The sequence below is a fragment of the Cherax quadricarinatus genome, chromosome 79, assembly GCF_038502225.1.
Source record: "Cherax quadricarinatus isolate ZL_2023a chromosome 79, ASM3850222v1, whole genome shotgun sequence".
NCBI lineage: Eukaryota > Metazoa > Arthropoda > Malacostraca > Decapoda > Parastacidae > Cherax > Cherax quadricarinatus.
The window spans coordinates 19482987-19501614 of record NC_091370.1 but is presented as its reverse complement, the minus strand read 5'-3'; the positions used below and the strand labels follow the sequence as shown (position 1 = coordinate 19501614).

The window sequence follows — 18628 nt, the reverse complement described above, 5'->3', positions numbered from 1 at the left end:
TACACTTAACACTATAATTACTTACAAGCTGACAAGGCTTCTCAAGCCTTGGAAGGCCAGAGGGTGAAGATCAGTCAGTCCTGGATTTCCCTTCATGCTCCTGAAATAATGTACTCGGGTACTCACCATAACATTCACAGTGTAGTTTTTGGTTGTAGTAATATTGTGACGTTAACAACAAAAATATTGTGGTGTTTGTGATGATATTGTGGTTTTAGTGGTGTTTGTGATGATATTGTGGTTTTAGTGGTGTTTGTGATGATATTGTGGTTTTAGTGGTGTTTGTGATGATATTGTGGTTTTAGTTTATATAAGGCGAAGACAATAGGTTCAAACCATGGCTGGTATTCATGACAAATGTCAACAATCACTGACAGACACGACAGGTTAAAATAGTCACTGCTATGGGTCTTATTTCCAAAGCTCACAATGCAGTAATCCCCAGCTCGAAGGAGCAGGCTTCAAGCTTAAGCTTTTATCTCTAGTTTGACCCACATCCTCAGCCAGCTAGGGTGCACATACTACCTCAACTACTTAGGGTGAACATGCTACCTCAGCTAGCCAAGGTACACATGCTGCTTCAGCCAGCCAAGGTGCACATGCTACCTCAGCCAGCCAGGGTGCACATGTTACCTCAGCTAGCCAAGGTACACATGCTACCTCAGCTAGCTAGGGTGCACATGCTACCTCAGCCAGCCAGGGTGCACATGCTACCTCAGCTAGCCAGGGTGCACATGCTACCTCAGCTAGCCAGGGTGCACATGCTACCTCAGCCAGCCAGGGTGCACATGCTACCTCAGTTACCTAGGGTGCACATGCTACCTCAGCTAGCCAGGGTGCACATGCTACCTCAGTTAGCTAGGGTGCACATGCTACCTCAGCGAGCCAGGGTGCACATGCTACCTCAGCCAGCCAGGGTGCACATGCTACCTCAGCTAGCTAGGGTGCATATGCTACCTCAGCTAGCCAGGGTGCACATGTTACCTCAGTTACCTAGGGTGCACATGCTACCGCAGCTAGCCAGGGTGCACATACTACCTCAGTCAGCCAGGGTGCACATGCTACCTCAGCCAACCAGGGTGCACATGCTACTTCAGCCAGCCAGGGTGCACATGCTACCTCAGCCAGCCAGGGTGCACATGCTACCTCAGCTAGCCAGGGTGCACATGCTACCTCAGCCAGCCAGGGTGCACATGCTACCTCAGCCAGCCAGGGTGCACACGCTACCTCAGCCAGCCAGGGTGCACATACTACCTCAGCCAGCCAGGGTGCACATACTACCTCAGCCAGCCAGAGTGCACATACTACCTCAGCCAGCCAGGGTACACATGCTACCTCAGCCAGCCAGGGTGCACATACTACCTCAGCCAGCCAGGGTGCACATGCTACCTCAGCCAGCCAGGGTGCACATACTACCTCAGCCAGCCAGGGTGCACATACCAACTTCCTCAGCTAACTTCCTCAGCTAACTTCCTCAGCTAACTTCCTCAGCTAACTTCCTCAGCTAACTTCCTCAGCTAGCTTCCTCAGCTAACTTCCTCAGCTAACTTCCTCAGCTAACTTCCTCAGCTAGCTTCCTCAGCTAACTTTCTCAGCTAACTTCCTCAGCTAGCTTCCTCATCTAACTTCCTCAGCTAACTTCCTCAGCTAACTTCCTCAACTAGCTTCCTCAGCTAACTTTCTCAGCTAACTTCCTCAGCTAGCTTCCTCATCTAACTTCCTCAGCTAACTTCCTCAGCTAGCTTCCTCAGCTAACTTTCTCAGCTAACTTCCTCAGCTAACTTCCTCAGCTAACTTCCTCAGCTAGCTTCCTCAGCTAACTTTCTCAGCTAACTTCCTCAGCTAGCTTCCTCATCTAACTTCCTCAGCTAACTTCCTCAGCTAACTTCCTCAGCTAGCTTCCTCAGCTAACTTCCTCAGCTAGCTTCCTCATCTAACTTCCTCATCTAACTTCCTCAGCTAGCTTCCTCAGCTAACTTCCTCGGTTAACTTCCTCAGCTAACTTCCTCAGCTAACTTCCTCAGCTAGCTTCCTCATCTAAATTCCTCAGTTAATTTCTTCAGCTAACTTCCTCAGCTAGCTTCCTCAGCTAACTTTCTCAGCTAACTTCCTCAGCTAACTTCCTCATCTAACTTCCTCAGCTAACTTCCTCAGCTAGCTTCCTCAGCTAGCTTCCTCAGTTAACTTCCTCAGCTAACTTCCTCAGCTAACTTCCTCAGCTAGCTTCCTCAGCTAACTTCCTCAGCTAACTTCCTCAGCTAACTTCCTCAGCTAACTTCCTCAGCTAACTTCCTCAGCTAACTTCCTCAGCTAACTTCCTCAGCTGTACCATAGTAGTGAAGTGCTGTTCTTCCCTTGTCAAGTATAAGCAGAAAGCTTAAAATTTTGTGATAAGAAATTCACTGAAGAATTTTAATAAAAATTAGTTTGAGGCTTATAAGTGTTTTAGTAGTTACTTATACAAGTGTTCCAGTAGTTACTTATACAAGTGTTCCAGTAGTTACTTAAACAAGTGTTCCAGTAGTTACTTATACAAGTGTTCCAGTAGTTACTTATACAAGTGTTCCAGTAGTTACTTATACAAGTGTTCCAGTAGTTACTTAAGTATTATTATTGGTGGTAGAATAATGATAAGTGTTCCAGTAGTTACTTATGTATTACTAATGGTGGGAGAATAATGATAAGTGTTCCAGTAGTTACTTAAGTATTATTATTGGTGGTAGAATAATGATAAGTGTTCCAGTAGTTACTTATGTATTACTAATGGTGGGAGAATAATGATAAGTGTTCCAGTAGTTACTTAAGTATTATTATTGGTGGGAGAATAATGATAAGTGTTCCAGTAGTTACTTAAGTATTATTATTGGTGGGAGAATAATGATAAGTGTTCCAGTAGTTACTTATACAAGTGTTCCAGTAGTTACTTAAGTGTTATTATTGGTGGTAGAATAATGATAAGTGTTCCAGTAGTTACTTATGTATTATTATTGGTGGGAGAATAATGATAAGTGTTCCAGTAGTTACTTATGTATTACTAATGGTGGGAGAATAATGATAAGTGTTCCAGTAGTTACTTAAGTATTATTATTTGAAAAATAATTCAAACATTAACGTGACATCTGAAAGTTCATTTTGTTTAAGAATTATTGTCACTTTCCACTTGTGTTCAAGTTCCATGTAAAAGTTTCTCAGAACTGTTAATGAAAGATAAAAAACAATGTTGTATTTCTGTACAAAGGTTAAAATGTGTCATTATAAACCTTAACTATGTTGATGGAACAAGAGCCAACAAGAGCCAACAAGAGCCAACACGAGCCAACAAGAGCCAACAAGAGTCACCGTATATGACAGTGTCTCTGCTGACTCATAAATAATAACATATCTCAGTCTACTCAGCATGACTCTTTAATATAAAGGTAAATAAAGCCGCTTTAACTTATATTCAAGTATATGAGCGCAAAGAATTATGAGGAAAAGTGCAAACTGTATAAGTGAAAATACTTGGAAAATTCTTCAATTGCTTTTACTCATACCAGTTAATATTAATAATACCTATAAGTGTAAGAGATTAAATATTGATGTGAGGTATATAATAATTAAGAGTGGCAGCCAACAATGATGTTACTCACAACTTGCCGATCTGTGAGCCCTGGAAGGCTCTCTCCTCCACTGTGTTGATCACGTTATTATCTAGCAATCTGTGGAAGACACCACACCACTAGTCACTAGAATATTAATGTTCTAAATGTACATAACTAGATGTAGATGACAAGATACATAGTACATAACTAGATGTAGATGACAAGATACATAGTACATAACTAGATGTAGATGACAAGATACATAGTACATAACTAGATGTAGATGACAAGATACATAGTACATAACTAGATGTAGATGACAAGATACATAGTACATAACTAGATGTAGATGACAAGATACATAGTACATAACTAGATGTAGATGACAAGATACATAGTACATAACTAGATGTAGATGACAAGATACATAGTACATAACTAGATGTAGATGACAAGATACATAGTACATAACTAGATGTAGATGACAAGATACATAGTACATAACTAGATGTAGGTGACAAGATACATAGTACATAACTAGATGTAGGTGACAAGATACATAGTACATAACTAGATGTAGATGACAAGATACATAGTACATAACTAGATGTAGGTGACAAGATACATAGTACATAACTAGATGTAGATGACAAGATACATAGTACATAACTAGATGTAGATGACAAGATACATAGTACATAACTAGATGTAGATGACAAGATACATAGTACATAACTAGATGTAGATGACAAGATACATAGTACATAACTAGATGTAGGTGACAAGATACATATACGTTTACTGGATACAATACGGTGCTGGCAACTTGTTCATTTTAATAAACAAGCTTCCGGGACACAAACCTTTAAGATACAGATGCCCTAAGTGTCCTTTTATCTGCTTTGTGAGTATCAATGAGCTTTCTATCTTCATAACTAGATCCTAGAAAGTTATCCCCGGTATCCTATAAGCCCAGCCTCTTCTACCTAAAAGATCCGAGAAAGGTACCCCAGGAATCTTATAAGCTCAGCCTATTCTACCTACGTACATGCATGCAAAAGGAATAGTGCATGGAAGAGAAGGGTAACTCGAGGAAGGGAAGGGTAACTCGAGGAAGGGAAGGGTAACTCGAGGAAGGGAAGGGTAACTCGAGGAAGGGAAGGGTAACTCGAGGAAGGGAAGGGTAACTCGAGGAAGGGAAGGGTAACTCGAGGAAGGGAAGGGTAACTCGAGGGTAACTCGGGAAGGAGTAACTCGAGGGTAACTCGGGAAGAAGGTAACTAGGGTAACTCGAGGAAGGAAAGGGTAACTCGAGGAACTGGGTGCTAGCTCGCTTAGCAGATTACGATGGGCTTAGAGAACACTTATCATCTGTTGACTGGGGTAACGAAGAGAGAGACAGTTTTCTGAAGGGAAGGGTAACTCGAGGAAGGGAAGGGTAACTCGAGGAAGGGAAGGGTAACTCAAAGAGAATGAAATGTGCTTGATTTTAAATAATTATTTTCTCTCAGTTTTTACACAGGAAGACACTAACAATATTCCAGTAATTAATTTTTACAGTGGGCTAGAAGAAGATAAATTATGAGGAAGGATAGAAGGGTAACTCGAGGAAGGGAAGGGTAACTCGAGGAAGGGAAGGGTAACTCGAGCCTGACCTCAATTGTAGGAGTCAATTATAGGGATTATAATCTCGATAAGCATAGCTTGATTAATGATACTCAGCATGGATTCACAAGAGGTCTAACTAATTTATTAACTTTCTTCAGTAAAGCTTTTGAGGCTGTTGACCACAATAAAGAATTTGATATTATTTACTTAGATTTTAGTAAGGGTAACTCTGTTAAAGAAAGTGGCAGCTCATGGCATTGGGGGAAAAGTGCTCTCGTGGATCGGTCATGGCTCACTGACAGGAAGCAGAGAGTGTCCATAAATGGGGTTAAATCCGAGTGGGGATCTATAACAAGTGGCGTTCCACAGGGATCAGTCTTGGGCCCGTTGTTGTTTATAATATATATCAATGATCTTGATGAGGGAATTACTAGTGAAGGGTAACTCGAGGAAGAGAAGGGTAACTCGAGGAAGGGAAGGGTAACTCGAGGAAGGGAAGGGTAACTCGAGGAAGGGAAGGGTAACTCGAGGAAGGGAAGGGTAACTCGAGGAAGGGAAGGGTAACTCGAGGAAGGGAAGGGTAACTCGAGGAAGGGAAGGGTAACTCGAGGAAGGGAAGGGTAACTCGAGGAAGGGAAGGGTAACTCGAGGAAGGGAAGGGTAACTCGAGGAAGGGAAGGGTAGCTGCAGTTATATGAATCAGGAATAACAGAGCCTCAAGCTCCCCTCCCCCTCCCCCCCTCCCTCCCCTCCCCCTCCTTCTTTCATTAAAGAAATATAAAAAATAAAAACTGATTTCCTCTCAAATGAACAATCATTAGACAAAATTAATAATAGTGATAAACAGAGTTAGCATATTTATACTTTTTTATTTATTTTGGACAAGGAGATAAGCAGAAATAAGTGTAAATAATGAGTGAACAGAAATTAAGGGAACGAGTATAAGATGAGTATGAGGATACAGATGAGTGTTACTCACAGTTGTTCAGCTGTGATGTTGATGAAACGACTTCTGACCCTGCGTATCCTGTTGTTCTCCAGGTCCCTGCCAGTAACATGGAAGTAAGTGAGCATGGTGCATGTTACAGTATGACTGCCTGCCTGCCTGCCTGCCTGCCTGCCTGCCAGTAACATGGAAGTAAGTGAGCATGGTGCATGTTACAGTATGACTGCCTGCCTGCCTGCCTGCCTGCCTGCCAGTAACATGGAAGTAAGTGAGCATGGTGCATGTTACAGTATGACTGCCTGCCTGCCTGCCTGCCTGCCTGCCTGCCTGCCTGCCTGCCAGTAACATGGAAGTAAGTGAGCATGGTGCATGTTACAGTATGACTGCCTGCCTGCCTGCCTGCCTGCCTGCCTGCCTGCCTGCCTGCCAGTAACATGGAAGTAAGTGAGCATGGTGCATGTTACAGTATGACTGCCTGCCTGCCTGCCTGCCTGCCTGCCTGCCTGCCTGCCTGCCTGCCTGCCAGTAACATGGAAGTAAGTGAGCATGGTGCATGTTACAGTATGACTGCCTGCCTGCCTGCCTTCCTGCCTGCCTGCCTGCCTGCCTGCCTGCCAGTAACATGGAAGTAAGTGAGCATGGTGCATGTTACAGTATGACTGCCTGCCTGCCTGCCTGCCTTCCTGCCTGCCTGCCTGCCTGCCTGCCTGCCAGTAACATGGAAGTAAGTGAGCATGGTGCATGTTACAGTATGACTGCCTGCCTGCCTGCCTGCCTTCCTGCCTGCCTGCCTGCCTGCCTGCCTGCCAGTAACATGGAAGTAAGTGAGCATGGTGCATGTTACAGTATGACTGCCTGCCTGCCTGCCTGCCTGCCTGCCTGCCAGTAACATGGAAGTAAGTGAGCATGGTGCATGTTACAGTATGCCTGCCTGCCTGCCTGCCTGCCTGCCTGCCTGCCTGCCTGCCTGCCTGCCTGCCTGCCTGCCAGTAACATGGAAGTAAGTGAGCATGGTGCATGTTACAGTATGACTGCCTTCCTGCCTGCCTGCCTGCCTGCCTGCCTGCCTGCCTGCCAGTAACATGGAAGTAAGTGAGCATGGTGCATGTTACAGTATGACTGCCTGCCTGCCTGCCTGCCTGCCAGTAACATGGAAGTAAGTGAGCATGGTGCATGTTACAGTATGACTGCCTTCCTGCCTGCCTGCCTGCCTGCCTGCCTGCCTGCCTGCCTGCCTGCCTGCCTGCCTGCCTGCCAGTAACATGAAAGTAAGTGAGCATGGTGCATGTTACAGTATGACTCCCTGCCTGCCTGCCTGCCTGCCAGTAACATGGAAGTAAGTGAGCATGGTGCATGTTACAGTATGACTGCCTGCCTGCCTGCCTGCCTGCCTGCCTGCCTGCCTGCCTGCCTGCCTGCCTGCCAGTAACATGGAAGTATGTGAGCATGGTGCATGTTACAGTATGACTGCCTGCCTGCCTGCCTGCCTGCCTGCCTGCCTGCCAGTAACATGGAAGTATGTGAGCATGGTGCATGTTACAGTATGACTGCCTGCCTGCCTGCCTGCCAGTAACATGGAAGTAAGTGAGCATGGTGCATGTTACAGTATGACTGCCTGCCTGCCTGCCTGCCAGTAACATGGAAGTAAGTGAGCATGGTGCATGTTACAGTATGACTGCCTGCCTGCCTGAATGCCTGCCTGCCTGCCTGCCTGCCTGCCTGCCTGCCAGTAACATGGAAGTATGTGAGCATGGTGCATGTTACAGTATGACTGCCTGCCTGCCTGCCTTCCTGCCTGCCTGCCTGCCTGCCTGCCTGCCAGTAACATGGAAGTATGTGAGCATGGTGCATGTTACAGTATGACTGCCTGCCTGCCTGCCTGCCTGCCTGCCTGCCAGTAACATGGAAGTAAGTGAGCATGGTGCATGTTACAGTATGACTGCCTGCCTGCCTGCCTGCCTGCCTGCCTGCCTGCCTGCCAGTAACATGGAAGTAAGTGAGCATGGTGCATGTTACAGTATGACTGCCTGCCTGCCTGCCTGCCTGCCTGCCTGCCTGCCTGCCTGCCTGCCTGCCAGTAACATTGAAGTAAGTGAGCATCGTGCATGTTACAGTATGACTGCCTGCCTGCCTGCCTGCCTGCCAGTAACATTGAAGTAAGTGAGCATGGTGCATGTTACAGTATGACTGCCTGCCTGCCTGCCTGCCTGCCAGTAACATGGAAGTAAGTGAGCATGGTGCATGTTACAGTATGACTGCCTGCCTGCCTGCCTGCCTGCCTGCCTGCCTGCCTACCTGCCTGCCTGCCAGTAACATGGAAGTAAGTGAGCATGGTGCATGTTACAGTATGACTGCCTGCCTGCCTGCCTGCCTGCCTGCCTGCCTGCCTGCCTGCCTGCCTGCCAGTAACATTGAAGTAAGTGAGCATCGTGCATGTTACAGTATGACTGCCTGCCTGCCTGCCTGCCTGCCAGTAACATTGAAGTAAGTGAGCATGGTGCATGTTACAGTATGACTGCCTGCCTGCCTGCCTGCCAGTAACATGGAAGTAAGTGAGCATGGTGCATGTTACAGTATGACTGCCTGCCTGCCTGCCTGCCTGCCTGCCTGCCTGCCTGCCTGCCAGTAACATGGAAGTAAGTGAGCATGGTACATGTTACAGTATGACTGCCTGCCTGCCTGCCTGCCTGCCTGCCTGCCTGCCAGTAACATGGAAGTAAGTGAGCATGGTGCATGTTACAGTATGACTGCCTGCCTGCCTGCCTGCCTGCCTGCCAGTAACATGGAAGTAAGTGAGCATGGTGCATGTTACAGTATGACTGCCTGCCTGCCTGCCTGCCTGCCTGCCTGCCTGCCTGCCTGCCTGCCTGCCTGCCTGCCAGTAACATGGAAGTAAGTGAGCATGGTGCATGTTACAGTATGACTGCCTGCCTGCCTGCCTGCCTGCCTGCCTGCCTGCCTGCCAGTAACATGGAAGTAAGTGAGCATGGTGCATGTTACAGTATGACTGCCTGCCTGCCTGCCTTCCTGCCTGCCTGCCTGCCTGCCTGCCTGCCTGCCTGCCTGCCTGCCTGCCTGCCAGTAACATGGAAGTAAGTGAGCATGGTGCATGTTACAGTATGACTGCCTGCCTGCCTGCCTGCCTGCCTGCCTGCCTGCCTGCCAGTAACATGGAAGTATGTGAGCATGGTGCATGTTACAGTATGACTGCCTGCCTGCCTGCCTGCCAGTAACATGGAAGTAAGTGAGCATGGTGCATGTTACAGTATGACTGCCTGCCTGCCTGCCTGCCTGCCTGCCTGCCAGTAACATGGAAGTATGTGAGCATGGTGCATGTTACAGTATGACTGCCTGCCTGCCTGCCTGCCTGCCTGCCAGTAACATGGAAGTATGTGAGCATGGTGCATGTTACAGTATGACTGCCTGCCTGCCTGCCTGCCTGCCTGCCTGCCTGCCTGCCAGTAACATGGAAGTATGTGAGCATGGTGCATGTTACAGTATGACTGCCTGCCTGCCTGCCTGCCTGCCTGCCTGCCAGTAACATGGAAGTATGTGAGCATGGTGCATGTTACAGTATGACTGCCTGCCTGCCTGCCTGCCTGCCTGCCTGCCTGCCTGCCTGCCTGCCTGCCTGCCTGCCTGCCAGTAACATGGAAGTATGTGAGCATGGTGCATGTTACAGTATGACTGCCTGCCTGCCTGCCTGCCTGCCTGCCTGCCTGCCTGCCTGCCTGCCTGCCTGCCTGCCTGCCTGCCAGTAACATGGAAGTATATGAGCATGGTGCATGTTACAGTATGACTGCCTGCCTGCCTGCCTGCCTGCCTGCCTGCCTGCCTGCCTGCCTGCCAGTAACATGGAAGTAAGTGAGCATGGTGCATGTTACAGTATGACTGCCTGCCTGCCTGCCTGCCTGCCTGCCAGTAACATGGAAGTATGTAAGCATGGTGCATGTTACAGTATGACTGCCTGCCTGCCTGCCTGCCTGCCAGTAACCTGGAAGTATGTGAGCATGGTGCATGTTACAGTATGACTGCCTGCCTGCCAGTAACATGGAAGTATGTGAGCATGGTGCATGTTACAGTATGACTGCCTGCCTGCCAGTAACATGGAAGTATGTGAGCATGGTGCATGTTACAGTATGACTGCCTGCCTGCCTGCCTGCCTGCCTGCCTGCCTGCCAGTAACATGGAAGTATGTGAGCATGGTGCATGTTACAGTATGACTGCCTGCCTGCCTGCCTGCCTGCCTGCCAGTAACATGGAAGTATGTGAGCATGGTGCATGTTACAGTATGACTGCCTGCCTGCCTGCCTGCCTGCCTGCCAGTAACATGGAAGTATGTGAGCATGGTGCATGTTACAGTATGACTGCCTGCCTGCCTGCCAGTAACATGGAAGTATGTGAGCATGGTGCATGTTACAGTATGACTGCCTGCCTGCCTGCCTGCCTGCCTGCCTGCCTGCCTGCCAGTAACATGGAAGTATGTGAGCATCGTGCATGTTACAGTATGACTGCCTGCCTGCCTGCCTGCCTGCCTGCCTGCCTGCCAGTAACATGGAAGTATGTGAGCATGGTGCATGTTACAGTATGACTGCCTGCCTTCCTGCCTGCCTGCCAGTAACATGGAAGTATGTGAGCATGGTGCATGTTACAGTATGACTGCCTGCCTTCCTGCCTGCCTGCCTGCCTGCCTGCCTGCCTGCCTGCCTGCCAGTAACATGGAAGTATGTGAGCATGGTGCATGTTACAGTATGACTGCCTGCCTGCCTGCCTGCCTGCCTGCCTGCCTGCCAGTAACATGGAAGTATGTGAGCATGGTGCATGTTACAGTATGACTGCCTGCCTGCCTGCCTGCCTGCCTGCCTGCCTGCCTGCCAGTAACATGGAAGTATGTGAGCATGGTGCATGTTACAGTATGACTGCCTGCCTGCCTGCCTGCCTGCCTGCCTGCCTGCCAGTAACATGGAAGTATGTGAGCATGGTGCATGTTACAGTATGACTGCCTGCCTGCCTGCCTGCCTGCCTGCCTGCCAGTAACATGGAAGTATGTGAGCATGGTGCATGTTACAGTATGACTGCCTGCCTGCCTGCCTGCCTGCCAGTAACATGGAAGTATGTGAGCATGGTGCATGTTACAGTATGACTGCCTGCCTGCCTGCCTGCCTGCCTGCCTGCCTGCCAGTAACATGGAAGTATGTGAGCATGGTGCATGTTACAGTATGACTGCCTGCCTGCCTGCCTGCCTGCCTGCCTGCCTGCCTGCCAGTAACATGGAAGTATGTGAGCATGGTGCATGTTACAGTATGACTGCCTGCCTGCCTGCCTGCCTGCCTGCCTGCCTGCCAGTAACATGGAAGTATGTGAGCATGGTGCATGTTACAGTATGACTGCCTGCCTGCCTGCCTGCCTGCCTGCCAGTAACATGGAAGTATGTGAGCATGGTGCATGTTACAGTATGACTGCCTGCCTGCCTGCCTGCCTGCCTGCCTGCCTGCCTGCCAGTAACATGGAAGTATGTGAGCATGGTGCATGTTACAGTATGACTGCCTGCCTGCCTGCCTGCCTGCCTGCCTGCCTGCCTGCCTGCCTGCCTGCCAGTAACATGGAAGTATGTGAGCATGGTGCATGTTACAGTATGACTGCCTGCCTGCCTGCCTGCCTGCCTGCCTGCCTGCCTGCCTGCCTGCCAGTAACATGGAAGTATGTGAGCATGGTGCATGTTACAGTATGACTGCCTGCCTGCCTGCCTGCCTGCCTGCCTGCCTGCCTGCCAGTAACATGGAAGTATGTGAGCATGGTGCATGTTACAGTATGACTGCCTGCCTGCCTGCCTGCCTGCCTGCCTGCCTGCCTGCCTGCCTGCCTGCCTGCCTGCCTGCCTGCCTGCCTGCCTGCCTGCCTGCCTGCCTGCCAGTAACATGGAAGTATGTGAGCATGGTGCATGTTACAGTATGACTGCCTGCCTGCCTGCCTGCCTGCCTGCCTGCCAGTAACATGGAAGTATGTGAGCATGGTGCATGTTACAGTATGACTGCCTGCCTGCCTGCCTGCCTGCCTGCCAGTAACATGGAAGTATGTGAGCATGGTGCATGTTACAGCATGACTGCCTGCCTGCCTGCCTGCCTGCCTGCCTGCCTGCCAGTAACATGGAAGTATGTGAGCATGGTGCATGTTACAGTATGACTGCCTGCCTGCCAGTAACATGGAAGTATGTGAGCATGGTGCATGTTACAGTATGACTGCCTGCCTGCCAGTAACATGGAAGTATGTGAGCATGGTGCATGTTACAGTATGACTGCCTGCCTGCCTGCCTGCCTGCCTGCCTGCCAGTAACATGGAAGTATGTGAGCATGGTGCATGTTACAGTATGACTGCCTGCCTGCCTGCCTGCCAGTAACATGGAAGTATGTGAGCATGGTGCATGTTACAGTATGACTGCCTGCCTGCCTGCCTGCCTGCCTGCCTGCCTGCCAGTAACATGGAAGTATGTGAGCATGGTGCATGTTACAGTATGACTGCCTGCCTGCCTGCCAGTAACATGGAAGTATGTGAGCATGGTGCATGTTACAGTATGACTGCCTGCCTGCCTGCCTGCCTGCCTGCCTGCCTGCCAGTAACATGGAAGTATGTGAGCATCGTGCATGTTACAGTATGACTGCCTGCCTGCCTGCCTGCCTGCCTGCCAGTAACATGGAAGTATGTGAGCATGGTGCATGTTACAGTATGACTGCCTGCCTTCCTGCCTGCCTGCCAGTAACATGGAAGTATGTGAGCATGGTGCATGTTACAGTATGACTGCCTGCCTTCCTGCCTGCCTGCCTGCCTGCCTGCCTGCCTGCCTGCCTGCCTGCCTGCCTGCCTGCCAGTAACATGGAAGTATGTGAGCATGGTGCATGTTACAGTATGACTGCCTGCCTGCCTGCCTGCCTGCCTGCCTGCCTGCCTGCCTGCCTGCCTGCCTGCCAGTAACATGGAAGTATGTGAGCATGGTGCATGTTACAGTATGACTGCCTGCCTGCCTGCCTGCCTGCCTGCCTGCCAGTAACATGGAAGTATGTGAGCATGGTGCATGTTACAGTATGACTGCCTGCCTGCCTGCCTGCCTGCCTGCCTGCCTGCCTGCCTGCCTGCCTGCCTGCCTGCCTGCCTGCCTGCCTGCCAGTAACATGGAAGTATGTGAGCATGGTGCATGTTACAGTATGACTGCCTGCCTGCCTGCCTGCCTGCCTGCCTGCCTGCCTGCCAGTAACATGGAAGTATGTGAGCATGGTGCATGTTACAGTATGACTGCCTGCCTGCCTGCCTGCCTGCCTGCCTGCCTGCCTGCCAGTAACATGGAAGTATGTGAGCATGGTGATGTTACAGTATGACTGCCTGCCTGCCTGCCTGCCTGCCTGCCTGCCAGTAACATGGAAGTATGTGAGCATGGTGCATGTTACAGTATGACTGCCTGCCTGCCTGCCTGCCTGCCTGCCTGCCTGCCAGTAACATGGAAGTATGTGAGCATGGTGCATGTTACAGTATGACTGCCTGCCTGCCTGCCTGCCTGCCTGCCTGCCTGCCTGCCTGCCAGTAACATGGAAGTATGTGAGCATGGTGCATGTTACAGTATGACTGCCTGCCTGCCTGCCTTCCTGCCTGCCTGCCTGCCTGCCTGCCTGCCTGCCAGTAACATGGAAGTATGTGAGCATGGTGCATGTTACAGTATGACTGCCTGCCTGCCTGGCTGCCTGCCTGCCAGTAACATGGAAGTATGTGAGCATGGTGCATGTTACAGTATGACTGCCTGCCTGCCTGCCTGCCTGCCTGCCAGTAACATGGAAGTATGTGAGCATGGTGCATGTTACAGTATGACTGCCTGCCTGCCTGCCTGCGTGCCTGCCTGCCTGCCTGCCTGCCTGCCTGCCTGCCTGCCTGCCTGCCTGCCTGCCAGTAACATGGAAGTATGTGAGCATGGTGATGTTACAGTATGACTGCCTGCCTGCCTGCCTGCCTGCCTGCCTGCCAGTAACATGGAAGTATGTGAGCATGGTGCATGTTACAGTATGACTGCCTGCCTGCCTGCCTGCCAGTAACATGGAAGTATGTGAGCATGGTGCATGTTACAGTATGACTGCCTGCCTGCCTGCCTGCCTGCCTGCCTGCCTGCCTGCCTGCCTGCCTGCCAGTAACATGGAAGTATGTGAGCATGGTGCATGTTACAGTATGACTGCCTGCCTGCCTGCCTGCCTGCCTGCCTGCCTGCCTGCCTGCCTGCCAGTAACATGGAAGTATGTGAGCATGGTGCATGTTACAGTATGACTGCCTGCCTGCCTGGCTGGCTGCCTGCCTGCCTGCCTGCCTGCCTGCCTGCCTGCCTGCCTGCCTGCCAGTAACATGGAAGTATGTGAGCATGGTGCATGTTACAGTATGACTGCCTGCCTGCCTGCCTGCCTGCCTGCCTGCCTGCCAGTAACATGGAAGTATGTGAGCATGGTGCATGTTACAGTATGACTGCCTGCTTGCCTGCCTGCCTGCCTGCCTGCCTGCCTGCCTGCCTGCCTGCCTGCCTGCCTGCCTGCCTGCCAGTAACATGGAAGTATGTGAGCATGGTGCATGTTACAGTATGACTGCCTGCCTGCCTGCCTGCCTGCCTGCCTGCCTGCCTGCCTGCCTGCCTGCCTGCCTGCCAGTAACATGGAAGTATGTGAGCATGGTGCATGTTACAGTATGACTGCCTGCCTGCCTGCCTGCCTGCCTGCCTGCCTGCCTGCCTGCCTGCCTGCCTGCCAGTAACATGGAAGTATGTGAGCATGGTGCATGTTACAGTATGACTGCCTGCCTGCCTGCCTGCCTGCCTGCCTGCCAGTAACATGGAAGTATGTGAGCATGGTGCATGTTACAGTATGACTGCCTGCCTTCCTGCCTGCCTGCCTGCCTGCCTGCCTGCCTGCCTGCCAGTAACATGGAAGTATGTGAGCATGGTGCATGTTACAGTATGACTGCCTGCCTGCCTGCCTGCCTGCCAGTAACATGGAAGTATGTGAGCATGGTGCATGTTACAGTATGACTGCCTGCCTGCCTGCCTGCCTGCCTGTCTGTCTGCCTGCCTGCCTGCCTGCCTGTCTGCCTGCCTGCCAGTAACATGGAAGTATGTGAGCATGGTGCATGTTACAGTATGACTGCCTGCCTGCCTGCCAGCCTGCCTGCCTGCCTGCCTGCCTGCCTGCCTGCCTGCCTGCCTGGCTGGTTACCTGCCTGCCTGCCTGCCTGCCTGCCTGCCTGCCTGCCTGCCTGCCTGCATGGCTGGTTACCTGCCTGCCTGCCTGCCTGCCTGCATGGCTGGTTACCTGCCTGCCTGCCTGCCTGCCTGCCTGCCTGCCTGCCTGCCTGCCTGTCTGCTTGCCTGCCTGTCTGCTTGCCTGCATGCCTGTCTGGCTGGTTACCTGCCTGCCTGCCTGCCTGCCTGCCTGCCTGTCTGCCTGTCTGCTTGCCTGCCTGCCTGCCTGCCTGTCTGCTTGCCTGCCTTCCTGCTTGCCTGCCTGCCTGCCTGCCTGCCTGCCTGCCTGCCTGCCTCTCTGCCTCCCTGCCTGTCTCTCTGCCTGCCTGCCTGCCTGCCTGCCTGCTTGCCTGCCTGCCTGCTTGCCTGCCTGCCTGCTTGCCTGCCTGCCTGCTTGCCTGCCTGCCTGCCTGCCTGCCTGCCTGGCTGCCTGCCTGCCTGCCTGCCTGGCTGCCTGTATACGTTCTATTTCTCACTCTTCTTTCTCTCTCTGGTGGAGACAATGAAAGATGGTGAAGGATGTGAAAGCAGATGGAAAGATTGAAGAGTCATGCATTTACAAAGAAGATGAGTAACGAACCACTATAATGAGTTGCAAGCCACTATAATGAGTTACAAACCACTATAATGTGTTACAAGCCACTATAATGTGTTACAAGCCACTATAATGAGTTACAAACCACTATAATGAGCTACGAACCACTATAATGTGTTACAAGCCACTATAATGAGCTACAAACCACTATAATGTGTTACAAGCCACTATAATGAATTACAAACCACTATAATGTGTTACAAGCCACTATAATGAGCTACGAACCACTATAGTGAGTTACAAACCACTATAATAAATTGCAAGCTACTATAATGAGTTACGAACCAATATAATGAGTTACGAACCAATATAATGAGTTACGAACCAATATAATGAGTTACGAACCACTATAATGTGTTACAAGCCACTATAATGAGCTACGAACCACTATAATGTGTTACAAGCCACTATAATGAATTACAAACCACTATAATGTGTTACAAGCCACTATAATGAATTACAAACCACTATAATGTGTTACAAGCCACTATAATGAATAATGTGTTACAAGCCACTATAATGAGTTACGAACCAATATAATGAGTTACGAACCAATATAATGAGTTACGAACCAATATAATGAGTTACGAACCAATATAATGAGTTACGAACCAATATAATGAGTTACGAACCAATATAATGAGTTAAAAACCACTATAATGAATTACAAACTACTTTAATGAGCTACTAAACACGATAATGAGTTACGAACTACTATAATGAGTTAGTAATCAATATAATGAGTTATGAACCACTAGAACGTAGATAAATGGTTCAGAGAACCTTTCATCTAAACTGCTGTCTGACACAGCAACATCTTGGGATCTTAATACAGGGAATTCTTCACTTGCCTAACCTACAGTCATGACTACTTCCACATGTGGATTTATCCACTGTGATGCCGCCTACGACTACTTCCACATGTGGATTTATCCACTGTGATGCCGCCTACGACTACTTCCACATGTGGATTTATCCACTGTGATGCCGCCTACGACTGCTTCACCTCACAGTCTACAGTATATAAGCCACTTCGCACATATGCTGTATTCTTTTCAAGATTGTTGGACTGATCACATCGACTCCAGGCTGAGGGACTGATTACCTCAAACTACTCCTGATCCTCACCATTCTTCTTTGTTTAGAACAGATGAAGCCACTGTGTGGCGAAACGTTTCCTCAATAAAGATACCCAAGTGTTGCACATGTGTCTATTTTATCATGTACTGTTAAGACAATATACTATTTAATGCGTGTATTATGAAGAGGTTTTAGCCAGCAGGTGATAAAAGTCTGGGTAGACTAAAGTTCTTCTTAATATTCTTTATAAGTCATGCTGTCTTACTCACATACTAGTACGGATATTTTACCAGTGATATACTAACATCGACTCACATACTAGTACGGATATTTTACCAGTGATATACTAACATCGACTCACATACTAGTACGGATATTTTACCAGTGATATACTAACATCGACTCACATACTAGTACGGATATTTTACCAGTGATATACTAACATCGACTCACATACTAGTACGGATATTTTACCAGTGATATACTAACATCGACTCACATACTAGTACGGATATTTTACCAGTGATATACTAACATCGACTCACATACTAGTACGGATATTTTACCAGTGATATACTAACATCGACTCACATACTAGTACGGATATTTTACCAGTGATATACTAACATCGACTCACATACTAGTACGGATATTTTACCAGTGATATACTAACATCGACTCACATACTAGTACGGATATTTTACCAGTGATATACTAACATCGACTCACATACTAGTACGGATATTTTACCAGTGATATACTAACATCGACTCACATACTAGTACGGATATTTTACCAGTGATATACTAACATCGACTCACATACTAGTACGGATATTTTACCAGTGATATACTAACATCGACTCACATACTAGTACGGATATTTTACCAGTGATATACTAACATCGACTCACATACTAGTACGGATATTTTACCAGTGATATACTAACATCGACTCACATACTAGTACGGATATTTTACCAGTGATATACTAACAACGACTCACATACTAGTACGGATATTTTACCAGTGATATACTAACATCGACTCACATACTAGTACGGATATTTTACCAGTGATATACTAACAACGACTCACATACTAGTACGGATATTTTACCAGTGATATACTAACAACGACTCACATACTAGTACGGATATTTTACCAGTGATATACTAACATCGACTCACATACTAGTACGGATATTTTACCAGTGATATACTAACAACGACTCACATACTAGTACGGATATTTTACCAGTGATATACTAACAACGACTCACATACTAGTACGGATATTTTACCAGTGATATACTAACATCGCCCTATACACTAGCTGGAAAAACAAACAAATGAAATATAATGTGATCCATTACTGACATCGTTTCGCCCACACAGCGAGTGGACTTTATCAAGACACAAACAGATCTGTTCATAACTTGATAAAGCCCACTCACTGTGTGAGCTAAACAATGTCACTAAAGAACTCTTTTGTATTTGTGTCTTTTTTGTCGTCAATTCGGTATTTTATATCAATTATCTGCTGACACACGAGGTATAG

The 18628-nt window shown here is 48.9% G+C and overlaps 1 protein-coding gene across 1 annotated transcript in view; it reads right to left on the bottom strand.

Annotated features, from left to right (window-relative positions):
- The window catches only part of LOC128702806 (uncharacterized), a 106262-nt gene that overhangs the window by 15091 nt on the left and 72543 nt on the right, over nt 1-18628 (bottom strand). The window contains exons 6-8 of the mRNA XM_070102053.1: nt 6169-6234; nt 3630-3698; nt 26-100 (exon numbers count right to left, since the gene is read on the bottom strand). Coding sequence (XP_069958154.1) covers nt 26-100; nt 3630-3698; nt 6169-6234 — 210 coding nt within the window. The remainder of the gene's footprint in view (nt 1-25; nt 101-3629; nt 3699-6168; nt 6235-18628) is intronic.